Source organism: Dufourea novaeangliae, unplaced genomic scaffold (assembly GCF_001272555.1).
Source record: "Dufourea novaeangliae isolate 0120121106 unplaced genomic scaffold, ASM127255v1 scaffold109, whole genome shotgun sequence".
In the NCBI taxonomy this organism is placed as follows: domain Eukaryota; kingdom Metazoa; phylum Arthropoda; class Insecta; order Hymenoptera; family Halictidae; genus Dufourea; species Dufourea novaeangliae.
In genome coordinates, this window is record NW_015373997.1 from 2,710,799 (window position 1) to 2,732,118 (window position 21,320).

General features: G+C 29.2%; 5 protein-coding genes across 5 annotated transcripts; 3 read left to right on the top strand and 2 right to left on the bottom strand.

Moving 5' to 3' along the window:
• Nucleotides 1–575: 575 nt before the first annotated feature.
• Nucleotides 576–2,097, top strand: LOC107187969 (uncharacterized protein C6orf203 homolog). The gene is made up of 5 exons (XM_015576178.1): nt 576–621; nt 961–1,076; nt 1,161–1,306; nt 1,519–1,591; nt 1,896–2,097. Exons 1-5 carry the CDS (start codon nt 576–578, stop codon nt 2,082–2,084), a joined length of 570 nt encoding a protein of 189 aa, XP_015431664.1. The 3' UTR covers nt 2,085–2,097.
• Nucleotides 2,098–2,244: 147 nt separating this feature from the next.
• Nucleotides 2,245–11,474, bottom strand: LOC107187970 (kinetochore-associated protein 1). Its single transcript, XM_015576180.1, has 32 exons — nt 11,337–11,474; nt 10,642–10,883; nt 10,457–10,561; nt 10,278–10,401; nt 10,050–10,201; nt 9,726–9,925; nt 9,181–9,653; nt 8,909–9,097; nt 8,398–8,819; nt 8,158–8,326; nt 7,996–8,091; nt 7,723–7,914; nt 7,517–7,647; nt 7,336–7,441; nt 7,027–7,267; nt 6,814–6,958; nt 6,584–6,735; nt 6,226–6,465; nt 5,806–6,136; nt 5,582–5,739; nt 5,316–5,519; nt 5,129–5,244; nt 4,944–5,053; nt 4,751–4,872; nt 4,378–4,647; nt 4,191–4,282; nt 3,762–4,120; nt 3,276–3,461; nt 2,944–3,175; nt 2,556–2,858; nt 2,379–2,462; nt 2,245–2,292 (listed from the first exon to the last, which is right to left on the bottom strand). Exons 1-32 carry the CDS (start codon nt 11,472–11,474, stop codon nt 2,245–2,247), a joined length of 6,132 nt encoding a protein of 2,043 aa, XP_015431666.1.
• A 642-nt stretch (nt 11,475–12,116) lies between these two features.
• LOC107188023 (tRNA-splicing endonuclease subunit Sen34) lies at nt 12,117–13,796 on the top strand. Its single transcript, XM_015576244.1, has 5 exons — nt 12,117–12,168; nt 12,263–12,534; nt 12,617–12,827; nt 13,276–13,437; nt 13,520–13,796. Exons 1-5 carry the CDS (start codon nt 12,117–12,119, stop codon nt 13,723–13,725), a joined length of 903 nt encoding a protein of 300 aa, XP_015431730.1. The 3' UTR covers nt 13,726–13,796.
• Nucleotides 13,759–15,056, bottom strand: LOC107188024 (39S ribosomal protein L27, mitochondrial). The gene is made up of 4 exons (XM_015576245.1): nt 14,997–15,056; nt 14,714–14,794; nt 14,424–14,587; nt 13,759–14,040 (listed from the first exon to the last, which is right to left on the bottom strand). Exons 2-4 carry the CDS (start codon nt 14,790–14,792, stop codon nt 13,837–13,839), a joined length of 447 nt encoding a protein of 148 aa, XP_015431731.1. The 5' UTR covers nt 14,793–14,794; nt 14,997–15,056; the 3' UTR covers nt 13,759–13,836.
• A 1,629-nt stretch (nt 15,057–16,685) lies between these two features.
• LOC107188020 (T-complex protein 1 subunit alpha) lies at nt 16,686–19,874 on the top strand. Its single transcript, XM_015576240.1, has 10 exons — nt 16,686–16,849; nt 17,521–17,606; nt 17,681–17,809; nt 17,882–17,979; nt 18,042–18,152; nt 18,239–18,644; nt 18,729–18,931; nt 19,009–19,201; nt 19,267–19,430; nt 19,509–19,874. Exons 1-10 carry the CDS (start codon nt 16,777–16,779, stop codon nt 19,717–19,719), a joined length of 1,674 nt encoding a protein of 557 aa, XP_015431726.1. The 5' UTR covers nt 16,686–16,776; the 3' UTR covers nt 19,720–19,874.
• Nucleotides 19,875–21,320: the final 1,446 nt, after the last annotated feature.

Below are 21,320 nucleotides of genomic sequence, written 5' to 3' on the forward strand. Positions count from 1 at the left end.
TTTATATGTATTTTAAAAAGAACTTCGTAAAATAAAAGATATAATAAAAATAGAACCTTTTAGTCCAATCTATTATCCTATTTTAAAGAAATTATAGTAATAATTTCTATCTGATGTATTTGCATAAGTCCATTAACAATAATATAAAATTACAAGAATATTTTGTAGACAGCTTTTATTGTATCAAATTTTTTAATAAAAATAAATTACATAAGAAGTTTATCAAACTTTTGAGGAAAAGGATGTATAAATAATCGAAAAAAATTAAAATAATTGTGATTTTTTATTGGAAATGTTTGTACATGTATACATATTAAATCGGATCATATGTTGTGAAAAATATTTTTTCATTTACAGTGTTTCTATTCAATTTTCTTATGTAAGAATCAATAATATTTTTCTTTACAAATGAATATTATGTTGTAGGAATTACATAATTTATATAATATTTATAAAAAGTGATGCAGATTTAATTTATAAAATTTTGTTATTTCTTTTGCTAAGATATAACAAAGTACAAAACAAAGTAACATCTTTATAATTAGTTCATAATTATTGTTAAGTAATAAAAGACTATGATCACTAATAATCAAGAAGTTGATACGAATTTAAATCAAAAAAGTACATAAATATCCTGGCAATCTAAAGTTGTACATACATATATAATGTTTTCCAAAATATTTTGGAGATCGTAATCTATTCAATATTATACTTAATTTGCTAAATATTATATAGTATCAGTTCTGATACTATATTTTACATGTAAGTATAGTTGCTCCTACTGCTCCTACTACTGTTGTCTCATTCATATGACTGTCAATACTTGCATGTTTTTCATGCTTTATATACATTTGAGCTGATTCAAGCATAAAAAACTTTACAGGATGTTGTCTAGAATAATTTATAATTCTGTGCGACGGATAATATGTGAAAATAAGCAAATATTTCGTTCATTTGAAGTTGCATCAAAATTTAATACTAGACAATATAATTTATGTATAAACTATTCGTATTTACGACACCTTAACCCTGTCATACAAAAAAGATTTAAGTCCAAAAAGCAGACTACAAAACAAGTAATTAGGATAACATTGTAATATTATTTATTAATTTTTAATGTTGTTGTCGAAAAAACAAATTACATGTGTATCATTTTTCAGGTAGATTACGACAACGACGAGGATGAAGAGGAATCTGTGGAAGTCGATGAATATTTGCAGACCGACAAATCGAAAGTAATTAATACTACAGTAACATCCCTTCGAGTAGATGTTATTGTCAAAGCAGCATTGAAAATGTCACGCATGTACGTTTTTCTTTTATTTACACAGATATTATTTAGGCAAAGTAGCTATGTTGCAAATTACCGAAATTTTAGTCATATAGTTTACATAATTTCGATTTTGTGCTGATATTGAACTAATTACAATTTATACATATATTAATGTATTGTATGCTTTCATTGTTATCATAACACTAATTGAAACTTTTATAAGGAACTTATTTCATTTTTCACAGGAAGATAGATAAAGCATTTTATAACAGTAATATCCGTATCAATGGCGAGAGATGTTTGAAGAAGGGTTCACAGGTAAAGATATTTTTCTAAAGAGAGAAAGAATAAGAATGTTGTACAGTTGTTTCTTAATAAATTTAGTTGTTATTAGGGCTGGGTATCATGTAAAAATTAGATAGATTTACAGAAATAGTCATCCATTATATTTTATTTGCACATTTTCTAACACTAGAACGGGGATTATATAGTTTCTTATAAGCTAATTGATTTTTGTTTAGTGGATTTATAATTTTCACACAAGCACAAAATTTAGTAATAGTATAAATCATTGAGAAACATCATACAATAAGACAAAATAATTTAAACATACTCTATGCAGGTTGAAGTTGATGATGAGATTGACATAGTTGTTGGCAGAAGTCCTAATAATCCTGGTTTCCTCATAGTACATCGTTGTATTGTACTATCAGCCAGTCCAGATGAGGATACAATTAAAGTAAAATTACTTAGCAATAAGTCTTTATTAATTGAAGATTATAATGATCCATGGAATGGTGTAGCAAATTAATATCTTGAGCAATAATTAGGGAATGTATATACATATAGTTTATAATGTTTTAATGTACATAATATATTTTATATCCAATTAAATATATAAAAATAATAATATTACTTCTTAATATAATTCAATAATTTTTCATGTACAAATAATTATTTTATACATAAATTCATGGAATTTCATTTTTTAGTAGTACATTTTGTATCATCTTATTACACTGAAAAGTTAATGACAATAATATTAATAAGAATAATTAAACTTTTTTAATTTTTTATGTAACTAACATCAACTCTGTATACTTACATAGGGCACGCAGAGTATTCCATTTAAGGACAAGTTATTTAAATCTTCTAGGATTTTCGGAACATTTGACGTGTTCTTAATTTTCTATAAGAAAATTTATTTCATTTTTTTTACCCAAAGATTTTATACACTTAAATGTGTAATGGAGTGAATTAAATTAAACATTAAACTACTTACCTCTAAAACATCGTTTTTATCATTACCGTTTAGAAAGGGTAAAAGTGCAGCAGCTAAATGCGGTTGTTGGCACTGAAAACAATATTTTATAGTGTCATTAAAGCACAACATATGCACAACAGGACATGAATATAATAGTTGTAACGTTTCGAGGCAATTGTTTATTTGTTCAGAAGTTGGATTGTGATCCATTTTTCTGAATGGTTCTGAAATCACTGCTTGCCATCCTAACAGGTATCCATTACAATTTATAATCACGCTTCTATTTCGCACTTGTAACAAAATCTTTTTCAGTTCATCAATCTAAAAGAATAAACATGAATGTATGTACATTTACCAATTTCATATGTTTACATTTCTTATATAATTAGAAAATACAATTTTTTACCATTAATAATTTAGCTATTTGAGTTAAATTATTATCCCACAAGGTATATTCGTATATTTCAAAATCTATACATATTTGCGCAATAAAAACAAGTGCTTGTGAAGAATATCTTTGGGTTTTCCATAATATTTGTACCAGTTCATGTTTAGAACACGCTTCAAACGTATTTGTGCTATAATCAACTCCCAACGATTCTAGTTTACCTATATACTTCAGAGACTTCATGTGATTTCTAAAAATCAATTATTTAAATATATTAAAAGAAATAAAAAATGTAATTGCAATAAATTATATGATGAAAAATTAGGTTAAACATTCATTGTCATACAAACCTAATTGTTTGAATATCACGTTTAGTCAGATCTTCTAATTTGGCAGTATCGACTATGGTCTGTAATACATGAAGAGCTCTGTAACGAGCTTCAGGACTATAATCTTCGTTACCATCACCAAAGCCTATATTTATTAGGAAGTTAGCTGACAATTCGAGATCTCCATATTCAAGAATATAACATGCCCTAGAAATTCATTACAATGCTTAAAGATTTTATAATATATATTACCACCCAAAAATATAGAAACAGAGTTCATAATTGATGGAACAGTAACTTATTATTTTGTTATGATGTAATAAAAGTTACAGAATCAGTATGTACACAAATCATTTTCAATCAGTTTTACCACATTATTTTTATCAAATCTGTGTAGATTAATATTTTATTGTTTCTTTAATTATCATAACTGATCCCATACTTTTGGGCAGCAGTATACATATACATAGAAAACAAAAATGGTGTTTTCACTATAAAATATTGTACCTTAATAAGTTGTCATCAGAATTTGAATTTGATTCAGAATTTGTTATTGAAAATGTATCCATTACACTTTGATTAAATTTTATATATTTAGTATCTGGTTGCAACCACTCTTGTAACAACTCCATCCGCAGTTTTATCATATTGATGGAAAACAATTCACAGATAGCATTAACTGCAGAATTTATGTCAGGTCTGTGATCAATTACGCAACGATATCTTTGCGATATACTTTCGTCTTTGTATAATTCACGAACTAACTTATGTGGATTTCCGATCAACGATAGGTAGTTCGAGTTTCCTAAGCCGTGAGTACGTAAGATATGTTCCGATGTAAAGTGTAAATATTTGAATTTTATTTTCTAAACAGAACCGTAAAAGTTAAATTTATATGTTTATAAAAGTTGTACGAAATAAAAGGAAGACGTATACCTCAAGCATTCCTTCTTCAAATTTAGTAGAGTTCTGAACCGATAGCTGGGCATATTTGTAACATTCTTCAACTGCTGCTACTTGGTCAGCACCTAGTAAATATATAATAATTATTTTATATTTTACAAACACTTAGGTAACTGAAATTGCAATAAATATAGTGTACAATTTAAAAATTCTATAATACCTGGAGGAGTATGATTCACAACATAATATAATGCTGCTGTGCCATAATATAATGCTTTCGGTCCCGTCATTCGTTCTATGCACTTTTTTATGTCGTTTAACAAACTGCTGTTTTTTGAACACAGACTCCATTTGCCAGTTTTCTGTTTAGTCCCCCAAGTACGTGTAATCTCTCCTTTAATAGCTAACGTACATATGATGTGCGGTTGCAATTTAAGAATAGGCGCTATGTCTAACCACATCTCCAAGCTTTTTAAGTTTAATTCTGGAGCTGAAAGTTAATCGACAATTGACATTAGATATATTCGCCAAAAATTATGTTAAATAACCAATGTATTATATAAATGATATAAACTATGATAATGAAACCATACTTATAAGTGTCCATAATTCAACTTTAGGTAAAAAAGGCAATCGCCATTCTGCTATAGGTGGTAGACATGTATATCCTGGATTTAGATGCATCCACTCGTCACGTTCTATCTGTGTAGGTTGGCTAGAATAATTTTTGGGTGGAACTTTTACATACAGTAATGATGTAATGAAAGAATTATTCATTATATTTACCTGTTTCGTGTATAATTTTGTAAGAAACAAAAGTAATTTCTATGTTGAATATTTGTGTCTTCTATAAGGTCCATAAGGATTATAAATACTTCATAATGATAAAAATTGACCTGAAATAATAAATATATGATTTCGAAGATACTGGAACTTTTATAATATCTTAGTAATTCAGATTATTTCGTTACTTGTGACAAAGTAGTAGTAACACAGTTCTTTAAAGCAACTTTGTCTGAAATTTTTGCAGCTATGGCAGTGCACTTATTTTCAAGCCCTTTCACTTCACTCTCATCAATGCGTAATTCTATGAAATTTACAAACAATGAATATCAGAACTGTAAATATGAAATGAATGATAATCATACTCTACTGTACCCTTCTTTCCATTAATATTGGATGTATTTAATTTTGGATTCCATGACATTACTATTGTTTGTAAATAAATTAATAAACAGTCTTGAATGTCGAAGCTGAAGTTAGTACAAAAATCTTGAAATAAGGAAGTCATATCATCGTTACTATAATTCATAACGCGTTGCAGTATTTCCCTCTTAGCTATAGCATCACTGGTTAAAATTTCTGTAAATATTTTTTTAAATATGTATTCTTAACTATCTAATGTATGTTACGATAATACCAACCTTTGTATGAAATAGAATATTTTGATAACTTCTGTGCCCAATAGTGCAACATTTTGTTATCCTTATAAGTCTGCATAAGTGACTGATTTTTACTCAAATTAAAATATTCATATCCAAGTATTGATAGTCTGAAGTGTCGAGTGCAATTTGATTGATACCTGAAGAAACATATGTTTATAATTTGTACAGCTATCCACAAATCTACAATTAAACGAAACACTTACGCCTTAGAGGTAGCAGAGATCCATTTGTATGCCTCTAATTTGGATAGCGTAAACATACAAGATAAACCAAGTGGAAGATCAAATGCTCGAGTACTTATTACTTTTTTTAATAATATTATTAAAAATTGATCATACAGTGTTTTAATTTCTGTTATTAAAGCAGAATTTGTGTCTGACACAATGCAAAAATTGAAGTACAAAGTCTTGATAATCCGCAACAGGCAATAATCATTATGTTCCACTTTCAATTTTCTTATTTTATCTAGGAAATTTTTCAGTGGTTCTTGATTGAAATTTTCAACAGTTTCATTTATTATCAGATTTTCTGTGTCTGTTATATAGATAAAATATAAAGTAATGTATTAGTAACATTATTAAGTTATACATACCATAATGGTTGCCGCTATCGACATAATTTACCAGATTCCGGTTTAGCTGTATAGTATTGCTGCACAAAGATCATATCTTTAAATAATGGTAGCAAAAGTTCATCTGCAGCGATCGCTAAATCGTTATATATTGTATATAATTGCCAGTTCGTTTTTGAAATTTCTTCTTGCTTTGAATCTAACGAATTTGAACTATACGCAGTATTTTTATTAAAACATTCCTGATACAAGCGTACACAGGCAACTAATAATAACATGGGTTGCAATTTACCTGAAATACATTCTGATAACTAATAAAATTATTAATCTTAATTAATTCTTGACCTTTTGCATAATTGAATTCATTAACAATAATTTTGAAGTTAACTATAATAGATATAGATGCGTACCATCTGCACAAACACATAATGCGGTAGTACATAAATTGTGTATAGTGGTTGCAATATCTTCATCCATTTCAGTATATTGTAACATTGTTAAACATATTCGGTACATGTATGCACATTCGTCTGGTGTTAAACTTACTTGTCCTTCTTCAAACCTAAGCAAAAGCAAATTATAATATAAAATTATTTTAAATTCGTTTTATTTTTATGTAGATAGGTGTGTATTCATTTACCTAGTAAAATATTTAAATACATCTATATTCTTTGTCTGCTCTAATAACAAAGAAACAGCATCAAGTCTTTGTATTTCAAGTAAGTCTGCCACTTTCATTATTTGTCTGTACATAATAACGAAGTTACCATTCTTCTCTACAACCCCTAAAATTACATTAATTATAAATTTAGGCGATCAATTGTTGAATCTACATATAACAGTTATCTCTTACCATTGTGCAATTTCTCGATGTAAGTCTGTAAAATTTGCTTTTTTTTTAATTGATATTCTTTCATTGTAACACTTATCTGGAATTCTTTTTTCAAGATATATATCGCTTTTATTTCGTCTATATTAATAATAACACTGTTGCAGAAATGTGACTGAGCTTTAAGTTTTTGTGAAATTTCTTCCAATTGTAACTTCACCCAACCCAACATTTCGACATAATGTTCAACACATTTTGGTAATGCCTAAACAGTAAAATATGAATATGAATACAAACACAGTCAATTTCGATAGTGAAATATTGATAAATTACCTTTAACGTTAAACTAGCCGTCACGTAATTAACAATTTGTACGCAACAATATAATAAAATATCAGTCTCCAAAGAATTCAATATTTCCATTGCTTTTCCAATATCCCTATAAGACGATTTCTCTTGTAAATTTGATCAAATAAATCCTTAAAAATTGATATTTCAATTAAAAAATTCTTACCCCTTGGATAAGTAGTAATTTATACAAGATGAGAATGCCTTTTTTCGTAATAACGGGTCATTTTTAGTTATTTGTTGAATATGTGAGATCATGCTTTCATGATTTTCTTTTATTATACGGTAAATTAATTTCTTAAAAAAAAATATACATACACAAATTAAATTTTAATTATGTAATTTGTCAAAGCATTTTTAAGGTTTACTAACATCGTTTATACCAATACGTTCGTAGCCGTACTTTTTTAATATAAGCTTTATTGGGACAGAGTTGAATTCTATCCTGACTTGAGATGCTAAAGTATGGTCCAAGTTACTACTTATTTCTGCTATATTCACCATACTTGAACTCCAAGGAACTGAAGCTTTTCTCAAGATTTCTAACGTTTGCTGTAATCTGGTCTACAAGTGAATTTAATAAGAATATATGTAGATGATACACATGTTTAATATACGGTATTTTTTATATTTTCTTAATCGTACCTCTACGTTTTGAATTAAACTAATTACAACAACAACACGTTTCTCCCATGGAGCTTCTTCACCAGACCACCAATTTTTAGAATTTGTTATAATTTTCTACAAAAAGAAAAAACATAATTATAGAAACATTTCATATTTGTTATTTAATTCAATAACACAGACCTGTATGTACGAAGAGAAAATATAATCATTGTCTAAAGAGTTGTTTAGCATGTACTGTTTCAAAAATGTATTCACAAAGTCTGGGATGATATCCACATATATCTTATCCAGTAACATGTATGATACTTTAACAGGATCTCCTATGTACGCATCAAGAGATATTGCTAATCTGAAATGTTTATCCAGTGTTATTTAAATATATATGTAAAACTGTTGAACAATTAGGAAGTGTTAAATTACCTATAATTAACTTTCAACTTTTTAATATCAGACATGGCTTGTATCAAAAGAACAAGTTGTTTCACATTCGAGTCTTTGCTTAGGCATTCACGATGAATATCAAAAAGTTGACGATTTTCTTTGTATCTGAATAATTTTATAAATTTTTCAGCAAAGTCAATTCCAATCTGAGGCCACGCACTGCGATGCGATTGCTCGAACGACTTAATTTTTTTACATCCCCAAAGAATAATTTCACGCGTAGCTCCGGGAATAATAGACAGTAAAGTGGGTATGAAATGTGATAACCATGGCCAAAGATTGGATGGAGATATTCTTTCAGGGAGAGTTGTAAGTATATCTCGTACAGTTTCTTCAGATATGTATACCATTATGTCTGGAAGATGTCTAGTCCAAATCAAAGTAGCAGCTTCCATTTCTCCCTATAACAAAAGTAATTTTATTTGTCTAATGACATATCTCTTCTCAAATTTGTTATTACATTGAAAGTAATGTAAAATAGAAATCTCACCAAACTTAAATGTGTTTTATACTCTTCTATAAAGTTTACTCTTGAAAATCTTATCCATTCCTTCATAGTATCATCGTCGTAATAATCAAAATCTTTTTGATGTCCCCAAATCAAGTGAAATGTTTCTAATTTGTGCAGTGTATTGTTAATCAAACACAGTAGGTTCAGATGGTTATCAGTTTTCGTGTTCTAAAATGAGTAACACAACTATAACTAACATAAAGAATACATAAACTAATATTTACATATACTATTATTGGAAACATAAATACTGTAGTGTCCTCTGTTATTCTTGTCCGTGCATATAAATAAATTTGCCTCATCTGCTTATGCTGCGGTATAAGAGCCTTGCTACAACATTCTACTACATATTGCACATTTTGTATTTTATCAAATAGACTCAGAAGCTCATTTAATTGAATTAAATTATAGCCTTTCTTTGCCCAAGGACCAAGTTGAGATATAAGTAATGATGCTTTTGCACAGTAGATAGGTTCCATGGACAAATTAAAATTTCTCGCAAAAACCTCAGCTCTGTTAAACTGCTCCCTTCTTATTAAACGTTGGAATTGATATTCTGGAAGACTTTCTGATACAGCTTTTATTCTAATTGTGTCTATGTATTTAGTATCATTCTGAAAGTTATTAATGCCTTCCAAGAATAATATTATTTCGTCCCGGGGATCCATGATTTCCACAAGGTATGTTGTGATAGGTACATTTATTTGAAATTTTAGTTCGAAATCTGAAAAAAAAAAGAGCGATTCAATTGTGATATAAGTAATGTGCACATAATTTGTATAAATGTATCTTATACCTGGGAATGAAAGGACACGTAATGTGTATTTATTGTACTGATCATCATTTACTGTCAAAATAAGAATTAGACACGAGCTACTATCAGTATTTTCAATTATCACAAAGTCTGATACTGGTTTATGATACACTTTCAAACCAAGTAAAGTTCTAGGGCATACTATATTTAATGTGTTGTCTATACATAAGCATAGCATTGCCCTAAAATCATTAATTAAACGATTTATTATTATTAATTAGTATACTTATGTTACCATCACTTATTTGTGGTGGAATTCACATAAGAATGTGAACAGTTCTGATGAAAAATTTTATAAATACCTACATGTGATTTTTAAAGAATTTTACTTTGGTATAATTGTAATTCACAGTACTAAAATTATTATATTGTTCATTGGGCCACATAAATAACATATTTGAACATAACATAGCTACTGATATCTCCTTGCTTACGATACCTACAGCAGCATATATTACCTGTAAAATATTCATGTTAATATCTTTGTTTTTATGATAAAGTATATAGAAAAGATAAGAATAAATTCCAATATACCTCATTATTGGAAAAACCTTTGAACAACTCTGTACATTCAATTTGTTCTATAACTTCTTTTATTGTTACATTGGTGTCATTTAAAATAGCAACTTCAATCAGGTTTAAATTGAATTTTGAAACTCTAAAATACAATTGATTACAATTTAAAAATTTCATACTAGAAGTTTATGTATTACCTGTAAATGGTCCCACTTCTTGCAACAAGATATATATTAATATATTGATCACATTCATTTTGCAAAAATATTGTTACTATGGGATCTCTGTTTTTTGTAATATTTCTATGCATAAAAGAAGTATATTATTACACACAGTTATAATATAACAACTGCATAATATTTTAATATTTTTTTGTACTTACTTTGTAAAGATGATTTGCCCTTTAGATAACAGATTAAGGCAATACAAAACTCCATTTGACAATACAACAAATAGATATGTACCATTGTCAGAGATATAGTAACAGGATATCAATAATCCAAAACTGACACTTAGTAATATTTCCTTGCATGTTTCATTCTCAAATATGGTAATTGATTTATCAATTACCACGCAAACCCTTGAATATTGCACAGATGCCAAAACACTTGGCTCTGTTTCTACCTTATAAAATTATAGAATTATTATACATGTGTTGAATGTAAATTGGGCCTCAATTAAAGATGAAAACAGTAACAAATTTTAATGAAATATTTCTTAAATAAATATAAAAATAATATAAATAGTAATATAATTTTTTTAATTATTTGACCAGATATGAATATATAGTACAGTTTACCAATAAAATACCGATAAAAATACGGGCATGCAAATATTTAAAATATATACATGTTTCAAATTTTATTCGATTCTATATACGTATAAATACAATTTTAAATTTAAATTATACACGGAAATGTAAAATTGGTAAATGCCAAGTGAAGTAAAACAAATTGGTGTCAATTTAAAATAAAATCGAATTAAGAGATGTATAAACAATCATATTCAAAGCGGTGACCGTTAAACACTGTTATACAAGATTCTGTGACTTTCAAAACAAAGTAAGTAGCAAGTTACCTTTCCGTCAGATTGTATCGTGGCAATTGTAGAAATTTCATACAACGAACCATTATTTTCCGCGACCGTTCGTGTACCAAAATTCACAGTCTCTTCTTCTTTATCAAAACCTGACAACACTTTGTTCCATAGCGCCATTTTACCCGCGAAACACTGCGAAACATTTATGAAAGTGTTCACCAGGCTAGGCACTTATATAGGACCGATTGTGACAGTGTTTTTGGCGCCACCACAGTTAATCCAAAGAGTAGGGATACAGCGCAGGGACAATCCAAGTTGGATTATCCAACTGAATCCACAGTCCACATTGGTCCACATGTCCCACATGCTTCACACGGTTCACACACCACATACTCCGGTATAGAGTTCAATCTGGTTCAATCATAATCATAGCATAGAAATGTCTATGAGCTCAATGCACTGGAGTTGTTTATATGTCGATCAGTATTTTATATTTAATTTGATCAGTTAATGAAAATCAAAACTGAAGGAAACAATTGTTTTCCAAATAATGGTTATTCAGTGTAATTGAAGTATATAAAATACGATTTATTTACCTCGAATTCTCGATTTGATGCTTGAAAACACTATTTATGATGATGAAAATACAGTAATATTTGAAATGGTTTATCAAAAATATAAATAATATACATATATTACCACTTTTAAAATTATTAATGAAATGTAAATTATCAACGTGGAAAAGTAACAAAGCATAGTACTGTTTTTAGGTTCAGTAGTATTATAGTACATAATTCTCTAACATCTTTTGCATTAAAAATGATAGATTTAATTTCATCAAGAAGTAATGTTTTTGTATGGAGTGCAGAAGGTGATTTTTTTTATTACTTTTCAAACACAGATTTTATTGTGTTTAAGTTCATCGAAAAATTTTTTAAGACAATCAAATTATTTTTATGTTTTAGATTGGTTAAAACTTCGTAGAGATCATAGAATAGTTGGTGAATTAATAGGTTGCCTTCCAAAGAAACCTAGACAAGATATACTCTCAGGACTTCCATTACTTTTACAACCAGAAGAAGTATCTCTTTTACTTGAAAAAAACTTTGCACAGCTTGTCCATTTTCCATGTCTTCAAAAACCACCAACAGAATCATTGAAACAAGCTTTCGAAGAATACCGAAATACATTGTTTGTAGAGCAAAAGGAATGCTTAAGGAATGAAAGAAAAAAACAGGTTACATGAATAATTTTTTTTATTGTGTATTCCCAATTATATATTAAACATAGGAATTTTATTTTATAAATCATTTTTATAGGTGATTGGTATGATGGACAAAATTATAGAAGGAAAAAAACGGAAGATACTTGGAATACAGACAGGTAAAAAGAAAATAAAGAAATCATTAGATCCAAAAGTGCAAGAAGCTCTTAATAATATTGAGATAAATAGACAACAGTTATTGGAAGAAGAAATGGCAAAATTACCTACATTAGATAAAACTGAAGCACTAATTCAGACTCATACAGGTGAGTGTAATATTTATACTGATAATAAAGTATATAATTATTCCATGGATATTTGGGCAAATTCATATTTTTATAATCTAATTGATAGAAAAATTTAACATCTGTATTCAAACAATTTATAAAGATTAATTTATGACTATTGGGTAAAATGTTTTTTTTTTAATACATTGTACATTTTTGTGTACTATAGATGCATGTACATCCGCAATCAAATAATTAGACTAAGATTAATTTGGTATGTATTTAATTTTTAACTCAATAAACTATATAATTGATGAAATAATTTTTTTTTACTGTGGACTTTAAAATAATCTTTCATAAGCGAATTTGCATAAACCTCCAGAATTTATTAATAACAATGTATGAAATAATAGAGTGTAATTTCAGGTATATGTTCTATAAAAATTGTTTCCTATTTCTTCATCAATTAATAAATGTATATTTTTAGTATATCCATGGGTAGACAAAGATGATGTTGAAATTGTAGAATGGAAATATCCTTCCAACTCTAAAGAACAACTTCGATATAATACATACAAGGATCTATGGGAGAGGGGATATTATGTGACAAGTGGAGAAAAATTTGGAGGAGATTTTTTAGTATATCCTGGTATGTAATATGCAACTGACTATCAGTTATTTAAACATTAAGTAAAAATTAATAGAAGTATTTAGAATTTCGAAATTTTCAGGTGATCCTGTTATGTTTCATTCTCAATTTATAGTTCAGTGTAAGGACAGAGACGAAGAAATTCCAATAACTGAACTTTCAGCTCAATGTCGCATTGCTTGTCATGTTCGAAAAACACGAGTGTATGCATTTTTTTCTAAAGATAAAAATAATGTCGTGTATCAATCGTTTCAGTGGGCAGAGAGTAGTGTACTTGAAAATGGGTAGCACGCACTATCAAATTTGTAAAAGGAATAAAATAAGAATTTTACTTCCACACTATATACTTGTACCTTTACTTTATGAAAGGAAACCTAAATAAAATTAGAAGATTTCATTTCAAACAGTATCAATTAATATAAATCTGTTGTGTTGTTTTTCAGGAATAACATTAAAATGCTTCTTATAAATAACACTGTTCTCTCTGCCTGCATAGTTCATTGTTGCCCAGGTATGAGTGGTATTGGGATTAATTTTTTCAGAAGTGATAATTACTCTTCCAGCTTCCAAGGCATATAATGTCCCATTTCTGCCCATACCAACCTAGAAATTAATCACACTCATGAAGAAACCATAGAGTTCAATGATTCATATACTATACTCGTGACATTTTTATTGTTGTATTTATTATATGTTTATTTAGTTTCAATGTAAAGGCTTTTTAGCATAAGTCATATACTTTTGGAAATCTGATGATGTTTCAATGGCACTGTATCTTGTTCATGTCTTGATTCAATAATCGTGAGGCAAAGATTTGATTAGTTTGTTAAACAATTGTAAAATAACATAGCTTACATACAAAAGCCTCAACAGTAATAATTATATGCTAATAGACTTTCAAACCTCGCATCTCTAATTACATTGGTAATGTTTTGTAATAAATTCTTCTATATGAATATATATTCTAGAAACACAATTAAACTTACGTAAAGTCCAGGGTGGAATCTAGGTCTAAGTTGGGTAGCTAATATATGGCCTTTTTGAACAAACCACCCATCTTGTACTTTCCATCCTCTGTGTTTTGGTCTTGGATGACCAGGTTTAATTCTTGTACTACTACTGGCCTTCTTTGATGCATTCCTCACACACACTGTTAAGCATTTAGAAATTTACTTGCTTGTATTTCATGCTATTAACTTAACACATTAACCATTTTTTGTGTTACAATAAATTAGAACAAATTATATTAGAGAAACAATATTTACTATATACAAACCTATGTTAGTGGAGGTAATATTTGTAAGGGGTCTAGTATTCTGCAAAGTACTGCCAAGTAAATGTGTTAGAAAGGACATGTCTGAAATAAAATTATTTGAATTACAACACACTAGGTATCTGTTCGTTTCTTTAGGTGTACTATAACCAATCAACACAAGTTTTCATTTATAAATTAAAGAAAATGACAGTTTTCAAAATCGTATTAAACGTTTGTAACTATAATAACAAATATTATGCAATGTGAATTAAACAATGCATAACGATTTTAATTGAATATTTACTTTTATCACTTTGTATCAATGCATGTAATAATATAGATATAGATTGTATTCGCAATAGAATTGAATCGATACCACCAAGGTATCGATACTTGTATTCATAACTACTTTTGTATGAAGGTATCGATAATTACTCGGTATCGAAACAAAAATATCGATACCTACTTGTATCGAATTATATTTTCCTAATCCTGTTACCCAACACAAAAGTTGTTTCTGCGCTGAAAGAGAATAAATTACAGTACTATACTTTATATATTATTTAAATATTTTATAAACATATGTATAAACTATATACGATATACGTAATATAAGTTATCCATGATAAATAATACTAAGAGAGGAACGGATACACTAGAGAACACGCGGCGAATCAGTGTGTATACATATATAAGTAGTATTTAAAGCAGTGTTAAACTACACAAATACCATTGCAAATTGTATATTGTTTTACGACTTTTTCAATAAAAGACAGTCAAATCATGCATATGCGTTATTCATTAATCCCGGCACTATCTCCATTCCTCTTCCTAATATCAATTAACCAAAAAAGTAATAAGAAATAATAAATAATAACAAAATAATTAATTCTAAAACTTTTAAGTTTTGGAAGAAGTTCTGGAATTAGTTCCAATTTTCGCCAACAAAGTGGTGGGGGTGCCATCTGCAGATACTTCTACAGCCCAAGTTTAAAAGACGTAGGCAGTGCCGACCATCTTCGGCATCGTTCGGTACGCGTCGACACCGACGGAGAGCACCGATACCGCAGCTCGCTCTACCGCTCTCGTTTATGTATGATGTTCATATTCCCCAAATAAATACCATTTTTATCTAATTTGTTTAAGTGACATGTTCCGTTGAAAGATTTAGCTCTCCAGTATAAATCCCTAAGACCGTTATTTATTATTCATTTCATATCGTTAAATATCATTTTTCTCACAGGATACCGATTTCTATTACAGTATCACAAAATAATTGCAAATATGAAACTTCTTTACCTCTTCTTGAACATTCTAATTTCATAGCCCTAAACTGGGTACCTGAAAGTATTTCATTGAATTTGTATAAAAGAGTTTACTACTTCCTAAAAGATTCCGTGTAATATTTAATAGCCTAAAAAACAGTGTGCCGATACAGGGTTTCAATTTATTTACGAAACTAATCTGACCAGTTGCTGCATTCTTTGACATCAATTTTCAAGAAAATAAAACTTCTGTATTTCACTTAATTTGAGAGACACGTAGCTGAATATTAACATACGTCCATTATTTAATTACTCGTAATAAATAAAATTTTTGTAAGTAAATTCATATGTAAAAATTTACCAATTGCCAGAAAGTAATTGTTCGTGCGTATTAAAATTCTTACAATAGGCAGTAAAACCATTCATACTCCCATATAAATTATAAATATGTAAATGTTAATAAAAGTGGTGTATAGATTCTCCCTCATCATTCTAATACGTACTCTTTTATTACAATTAGTATACAGTGGAAATCGCGAATTTGGGATCTATGGACTTTTCTAGAAGGTAATTAAAGATGATCCTTGTCCACGATTTCCAACCAATTGAAAACGAAAATACAAAAAATGAACCAATCGAAGACAGGATCAAACTTGACCCTAAAAGGAAATGAGAAGGATAGGCGTCGCTGATCATCGTGATTATTATCATTATTAGTCACACGCGGATCTCTTGGTAGCTAACTTTTGTCGGCAATCGAAAGTTTTTGATCAACGTTGAACTTTAGTATTTTGCAAAAAGGAAAGATATTGTTAGAAAATGTCAACGGTAGCGAGTCCTTTGGCCGTAGGAGGTGTTCGACAGTCCGGAGCACCTGTACGAACACAGAATGGTATATTGATGGTTTGCACTGCAAGAAAACTTGGTTATAATGTACATTAACTAAATGCGTCGGCGTTCACTTTAGACAGAATTTTTGTACTTGATTTTCATCAAATTCGTTATTCCGATTTTTCAAACCATATAAAAGTATTGTTACTAAATAATTTGCGCTTATAACGAAAAAATAACTGTTTACATACATGTGACACTACATATTACAACCACATGCAACTCCGAACATCTAAAATTTGTATTATTCTATAAATTAGAACAATATTAATACGTTTTCACTGGAAGATTTATTAAGCTTTTTAATGTGTATACTTACTAACAACGATCCCATTAATTTTTCTTTAAATGAGAGTAAAAAAATGTTGCGTTACACAAATTGTTTTTTTAGTTCACAGTTGTGACTTGCTAATGGAAAGAGAAAATTTATCAGTCGGTTTTGGCTATTAATCATTAATAGTTAATAATTGTTAAGTTTAAACCATTTATGAAATGATCTTGAGTAAAGAAAATTTTAAAAAGTACTCTAACAAAGTTATGTTATAAATTTCTTTCTTTCTAGCAATAAACATTGACATGGCAGTTTGAATATTTTTAATGTATTTGCAACTGGTTAAAATTAAACTTTATGTATTGAGTATAATTTCTTTGATGTATTCTTTGCTTTCCTAGTGATGGCTGCTTGTGCTATTGCCAACATAGTAAAGAGCTCTTTGGGTCCTGTTGGTTTAGACAAAATGCTAGTGGATGACATTGGTGTATGTATATAATTTTTTAGGATATTCTGTAAAATATACATGATTTAAAATCAATCTTAAATATTTATATTTAGGATGTCACTGTTACTAATGATGGAGCAACAATCTTACGTTTACTCGAAGTAGAACATCCAGCAGCAAGAGTATTAGTTGAGTTAGCTCAACTGCAGGATGATGAAGTCGGAGATGGTACTACATCAGTTGTAAGTTCATTTAAATTGAATATCAGAAATATGTTCACTTGCAACAAACCTAAATAGAAATTATTGTAACAGGTAATAGTTGCAGCTGAGTTATTAAAGAATGCTGATGAGCTTGTAAAACAGAAAATTCATCCAACATCTGTAATTAGTGGTTACAGACTTGCTTGCAAGTAAGTAATTATTAAATAGTTATTTTAATGGAACAAAAATATATGTAACATTTTTATTTCAGAGAAGCCTGCAAATATATTCAGGAACATTTGACAGTTAGCGTTGATGAACTTGGACGAGATTGTCTAGTTAATGTAGCAAAAACTTCTATGTCGAGTAAAATTATTGGAGCGTATCCTTTGTTTTCTATTAAGTATTTGCAAAATTGAGGAATCATAATTTATAAATTTTTATTATTATTCCTTAATGTATTGACAGTGACACTGATTTCTTTGGAAATATGGTTGTGGATGCAGCAAATGCAATAAAGGTCAACGATGGAAAAGGCGGATTTTTATATCCTGTCAAAGCAGTCAATGTCTTAAAAGCTCATGGCAAGAGTGTTCGGGAATCTGTATTGGTGCAAGGCTATGCATTGAATTGTACCGTGGCCTCTCAGGCAATGACTAAGAGAATAGTGAATGCAAAAGTTGCATGTCTAGACTTTTCATTGCAGAAAACAAAAATGAAGTTGGGTGTTGAAGTATTGATTACAGATCCTGAGAAGCTTGAAGCCGTGCGTCAGCGTGAAGCAGATATTACGAAAGAACGTATTCAGAAGATTCTTACTGCTGGCACGAACGTTGTTCTTGTGTCTGGCGGAATTGATGATCTCTGTTTGAAGGTACACTTGAATTATGAAAACAAAGTTGTTGCCTTTCGAGATAAAGGAAAATTCAATATTACATACTTGTATACTTTTTCATAGTACTTCATCGAAGCCAAAGCAATGGCAATCCGCAGATGTAAAAAGGCAGATTTGAAGAGAATTGCAAAAGCAACAGGCGCACATTTCCTTACTTCTCTAACGAATATGGAGGGAGAGGAAAGTTTTGATCCTAGTTTCCTTGGAGAAGCGGCTGAAGTAGTACAAGAAATTGTCTGCGATGATGAACTTATTCTTATCAAGGGGTTTGTTTTAAGACACTGTTCATACATTGAGGTTTAGAGGAATGAAGAAAAAGAAAAATAATATTTATTCTAAACAGACCGAAAGCAAGGACAGCAAGTTCAATTATTCTGCGTGGACCCAATGATTATTATTGCGATGAAATGGAACGGTCTGTGCACGACGCATTGTGTGCTGTTAAGCGGGTATTGGAAAGCAAAAGTGTCGTTGCAGGTGGTGGTTGCGTCGAGGCAGCTCTTTCAATATACTTGGAAAATTTTGCAACTTCACTCGTAAGTTAACTTTGTATGAAAAATGATAACATATAAGATTATATTTATTCACTGTTGAATTGCAGAGTTCTCGGGAACAACTAGCCATTGCAGAATTCGCGAGATCGTTGCTAGTTATACCAAAAACACTAGCAGTCAACGCGGCGCAGGATGCTACTGAACTCGTAGCCAAATTACGTGCTTATCACAATTCCAGTCAAACAAAAGCAGATCTTGCTGATTTGAAATGGTACTTATTTTGAGATATTTTAACACTTATTTAGGATAACTAAATGCTTACAAATAATAATATTTACATTTTGTATAGGGTTGGTCTTGATCTACTCGAGGGTACTATCAAAGACAATAAAAAAGCAGGTGTATTGGAGCCAGCCATTTCGAAAATAAAATCTTTAAAATTCGCCACAGAAGCAGCAACAACGATTCTTAGAATTGATGATATGATTAAGTTGGACCCAGACCGGACAAAAGATAAATCGTATCGCGAAGCAATGGAAGCTGGTGAACTGGAAGAATAAACTTTAATTGCATTTACGTCTATCTTTTTCATACGGTTCATTGTGAAACGGAGATTTAAATTATTCTTAACCATGCATAACCATACCATTTCACAATTTATCAACAAAAGAAACGTTACATGTTAAGAAATTTACATTAATGTTAAAATTTATATTGCACCTGATTCTTTGTCTTATAAACGTGTCGATTGATAAGTGAAATAAAGCTTTTACATATAAACAAATTTTGTCCACATTTTTATATATACCTGGAAATAATATAAAGGTACTCAGAATTATTTATTAAAGAAAATTCCGGAGAAGGTAGGCAGTTTAAAGTGCAATTTTTAAACATATGTAATTTTTAACCTAAAAGATTCTACTAAATATATTATATAAAATGAGAATTTAATATTAATTCAATGACAATTTTGACTGATATCAATTTAATCGTCTTATAAAATTAAATTTACAGAAAGTATATAAGCAGAGATTGGATATAAATTAAATAATACTACTGCGTGGTACTGAAAAAACAAATATATTAACAGGATGAATAGTAAGTCTGCCTTAGGAAAAATATATAAACATGTGAACACACATGTGTCACGCACATCGTGTGAACGATTAAAAAAAATTATTTAGAATTAATATTCTGAAAAGATTTTGAGTTATAAATTCTGATATAGTGTATGTAACAGTTTATTAATGGAAAATAATGGATTAACATTTTTAAGTATTATGTGATATGTACTTTAGGGTTTGAGTTTTAAAAACAATATCTCAGAAACCTTTTGTTTATTTTATAAACAAGTGTGTATTGATTAATGAATCATGAGACTATTTACAATCAGGCATTTCAGAGATGTTAAAGCAGTCGACAATTTTTTTGTACCATACCCTTAGGCAGGTGTACGTGCGGTAATGATAGCATATGTTATATGTGTTTACTGTGCATGTATATTTACAATGCAATGTGATTGCTCTTGAGAAATTTCTGACATGTCAATTTGATAAAATATAGTACTTCTTTGTATAATACGATTCAACATTCCTGTATCCCATGAGACAGGTATAGATATATAACAATAAATTACTGAACATTTTTTTCGTGGTCGGACTAATTAAATTACTAACCGTAGTACTATTTTCTTTCAGAAAATAGTATGGTCAAACAATTTTTACCTTTTTACATGATTAAGAGATTTTCTTCGAGGTATAATAAAGAAATTGTTACGAGAAAAATTGAAATAATAAAAACGAAACTATTAAGTTACAACAATATTCTTTGGAATGTTATTCACAATGTAAATATAAATTATGATAGATCATAAATTTCCAGTGACATTTATATGAAAAGTAACTATACAGATCGTGCCGAGCGCAAATAAAAATATAGACAGCATTCATGTAGATCTGGAAAATAACTTAATCACCGTGATACTCCTAAAGTATGACTGCAATACATAAAAGTATTATCCATAAAATATTCTATTGATTCTTCCATTAATAATTGTTCACAATAGCAATTAATATGTAAGTACGCTGATAAGAAAATTATTACATTGTGTCCAACCTTTTTTCAATTTTAAAATAAGATACATAGCTTTCAACCATACATA

What these genes read in the sequence shown, in the direction of transcription:
- LOC107188024 (XM_015576245.1), bottom strand. Translation starts at nt 14,792, where the DNA reads ATGTCCTTTCTAACACATTTACTTGGCAGTACTTTGCAGAATACTAGA. An exon ending in TATTACCTCCACTAACATAG is followed by an intron (nt 14,588 to 14,713) that starts GTTTGTATATAG and finishes AATGCTTAACAG; the next exon opens with TGTGTGTGAGGAATGCATCA. An exon ending in GATTCCACCCTGGACTTTAC is followed by an intron (nt 14,041 to 14,423) that starts GTAAGTTTAATT and finishes ATTAATTTCTAG; the next exon opens with GTTGGTATGGGCAGAAATGG.
- LOC107188023 (XM_015576244.1), top strand. Translation starts at nt 12,117, where the DNA reads ATGATAGATTTAATTTCATCAAGAAGTAATGTTTTTGTATGGAGTGCA. An exon ending in TTTTGTATGGAGTGCAGAAG is followed by an intron (nt 12,169 to 12,262) that starts GTGATTTTTTTT and finishes TTTATGTTTTAG; the next exon opens with ATTGGTTAAAACTTCGTAGA. An exon ending in AGATTTTTTAGTATATCCTG is followed by an intron (nt 13,438 to 13,519) that starts GTATGTAATATG and finishes CGAAATTTTCAG; the next exon opens with GTGATCCTGTTATGTTTCAT.
- LOC107187969 (XM_015576178.1), top strand. Translation starts at nt 576, where the DNA reads ATGATCACTAATAATCAAGAAGTTGATACGAATTTAAATCAAAAAA. An exon ending in TACGAATTTAAATCAAAAAA is followed by an intron (nt 622 to 960) that starts GTACATAAATAT and finishes GTTCATTTGAAG; the next exon opens with TTGCATCAAAATTTAATACT. An exon ending in GCATTGAAAATGTCACGCAT is followed by an intron (nt 1,307 to 1,518) that starts GTACGTTTTTCT and finishes CATTTTTCACAG; the next exon opens with GAAGATAGATAAAGCATTTT.
- LOC107187970 (XM_015576180.1), bottom strand. Translation starts at nt 11,474, where the DNA reads ATGGCGCTATGGAACAAAGTGTTGTCAGGTTTTGATAAAGAAGAAGAG. An exon ending in CGGCTAGTTTAACGTTAAAG is followed by an intron (nt 7,268 to 7,335) that starts GTAATTTATCAA and finishes TTTACTGTTTAG; the next exon opens with GCATTACCAAAATGTGTTGA. An exon ending in TACAGCTAAACCGGAATCTG is followed by an intron (nt 6,137 to 6,225) that starts GTAAATTATGTC and finishes TCTATATAACAG; the next exon opens with ACACAGAAAATCTGATAATA.
- LOC107188020 (XM_015576240.1), top strand. Translation starts at nt 16,777, where the DNA reads ATGTCAACGGTAGCGAGTCCTTTGGCCGTAGGAGGTGTTCGACAGTCC. An exon ending in GAACTTATTCTTATCAAGGG is followed by an intron (nt 18,932 to 19,008) that starts GTTTGTTTTAAG and finishes TATTCTAAACAG; the next exon opens with ACCGAAAGCAAGGACAGCAA. An exon ending in AAAATTTTGCAACTTCACTC is followed by an intron (nt 19,202 to 19,266) that starts GTAAGTTAACTT and finishes GTTGAATTGCAG; the next exon opens with AGTTCTCGGGAACAACTAGC.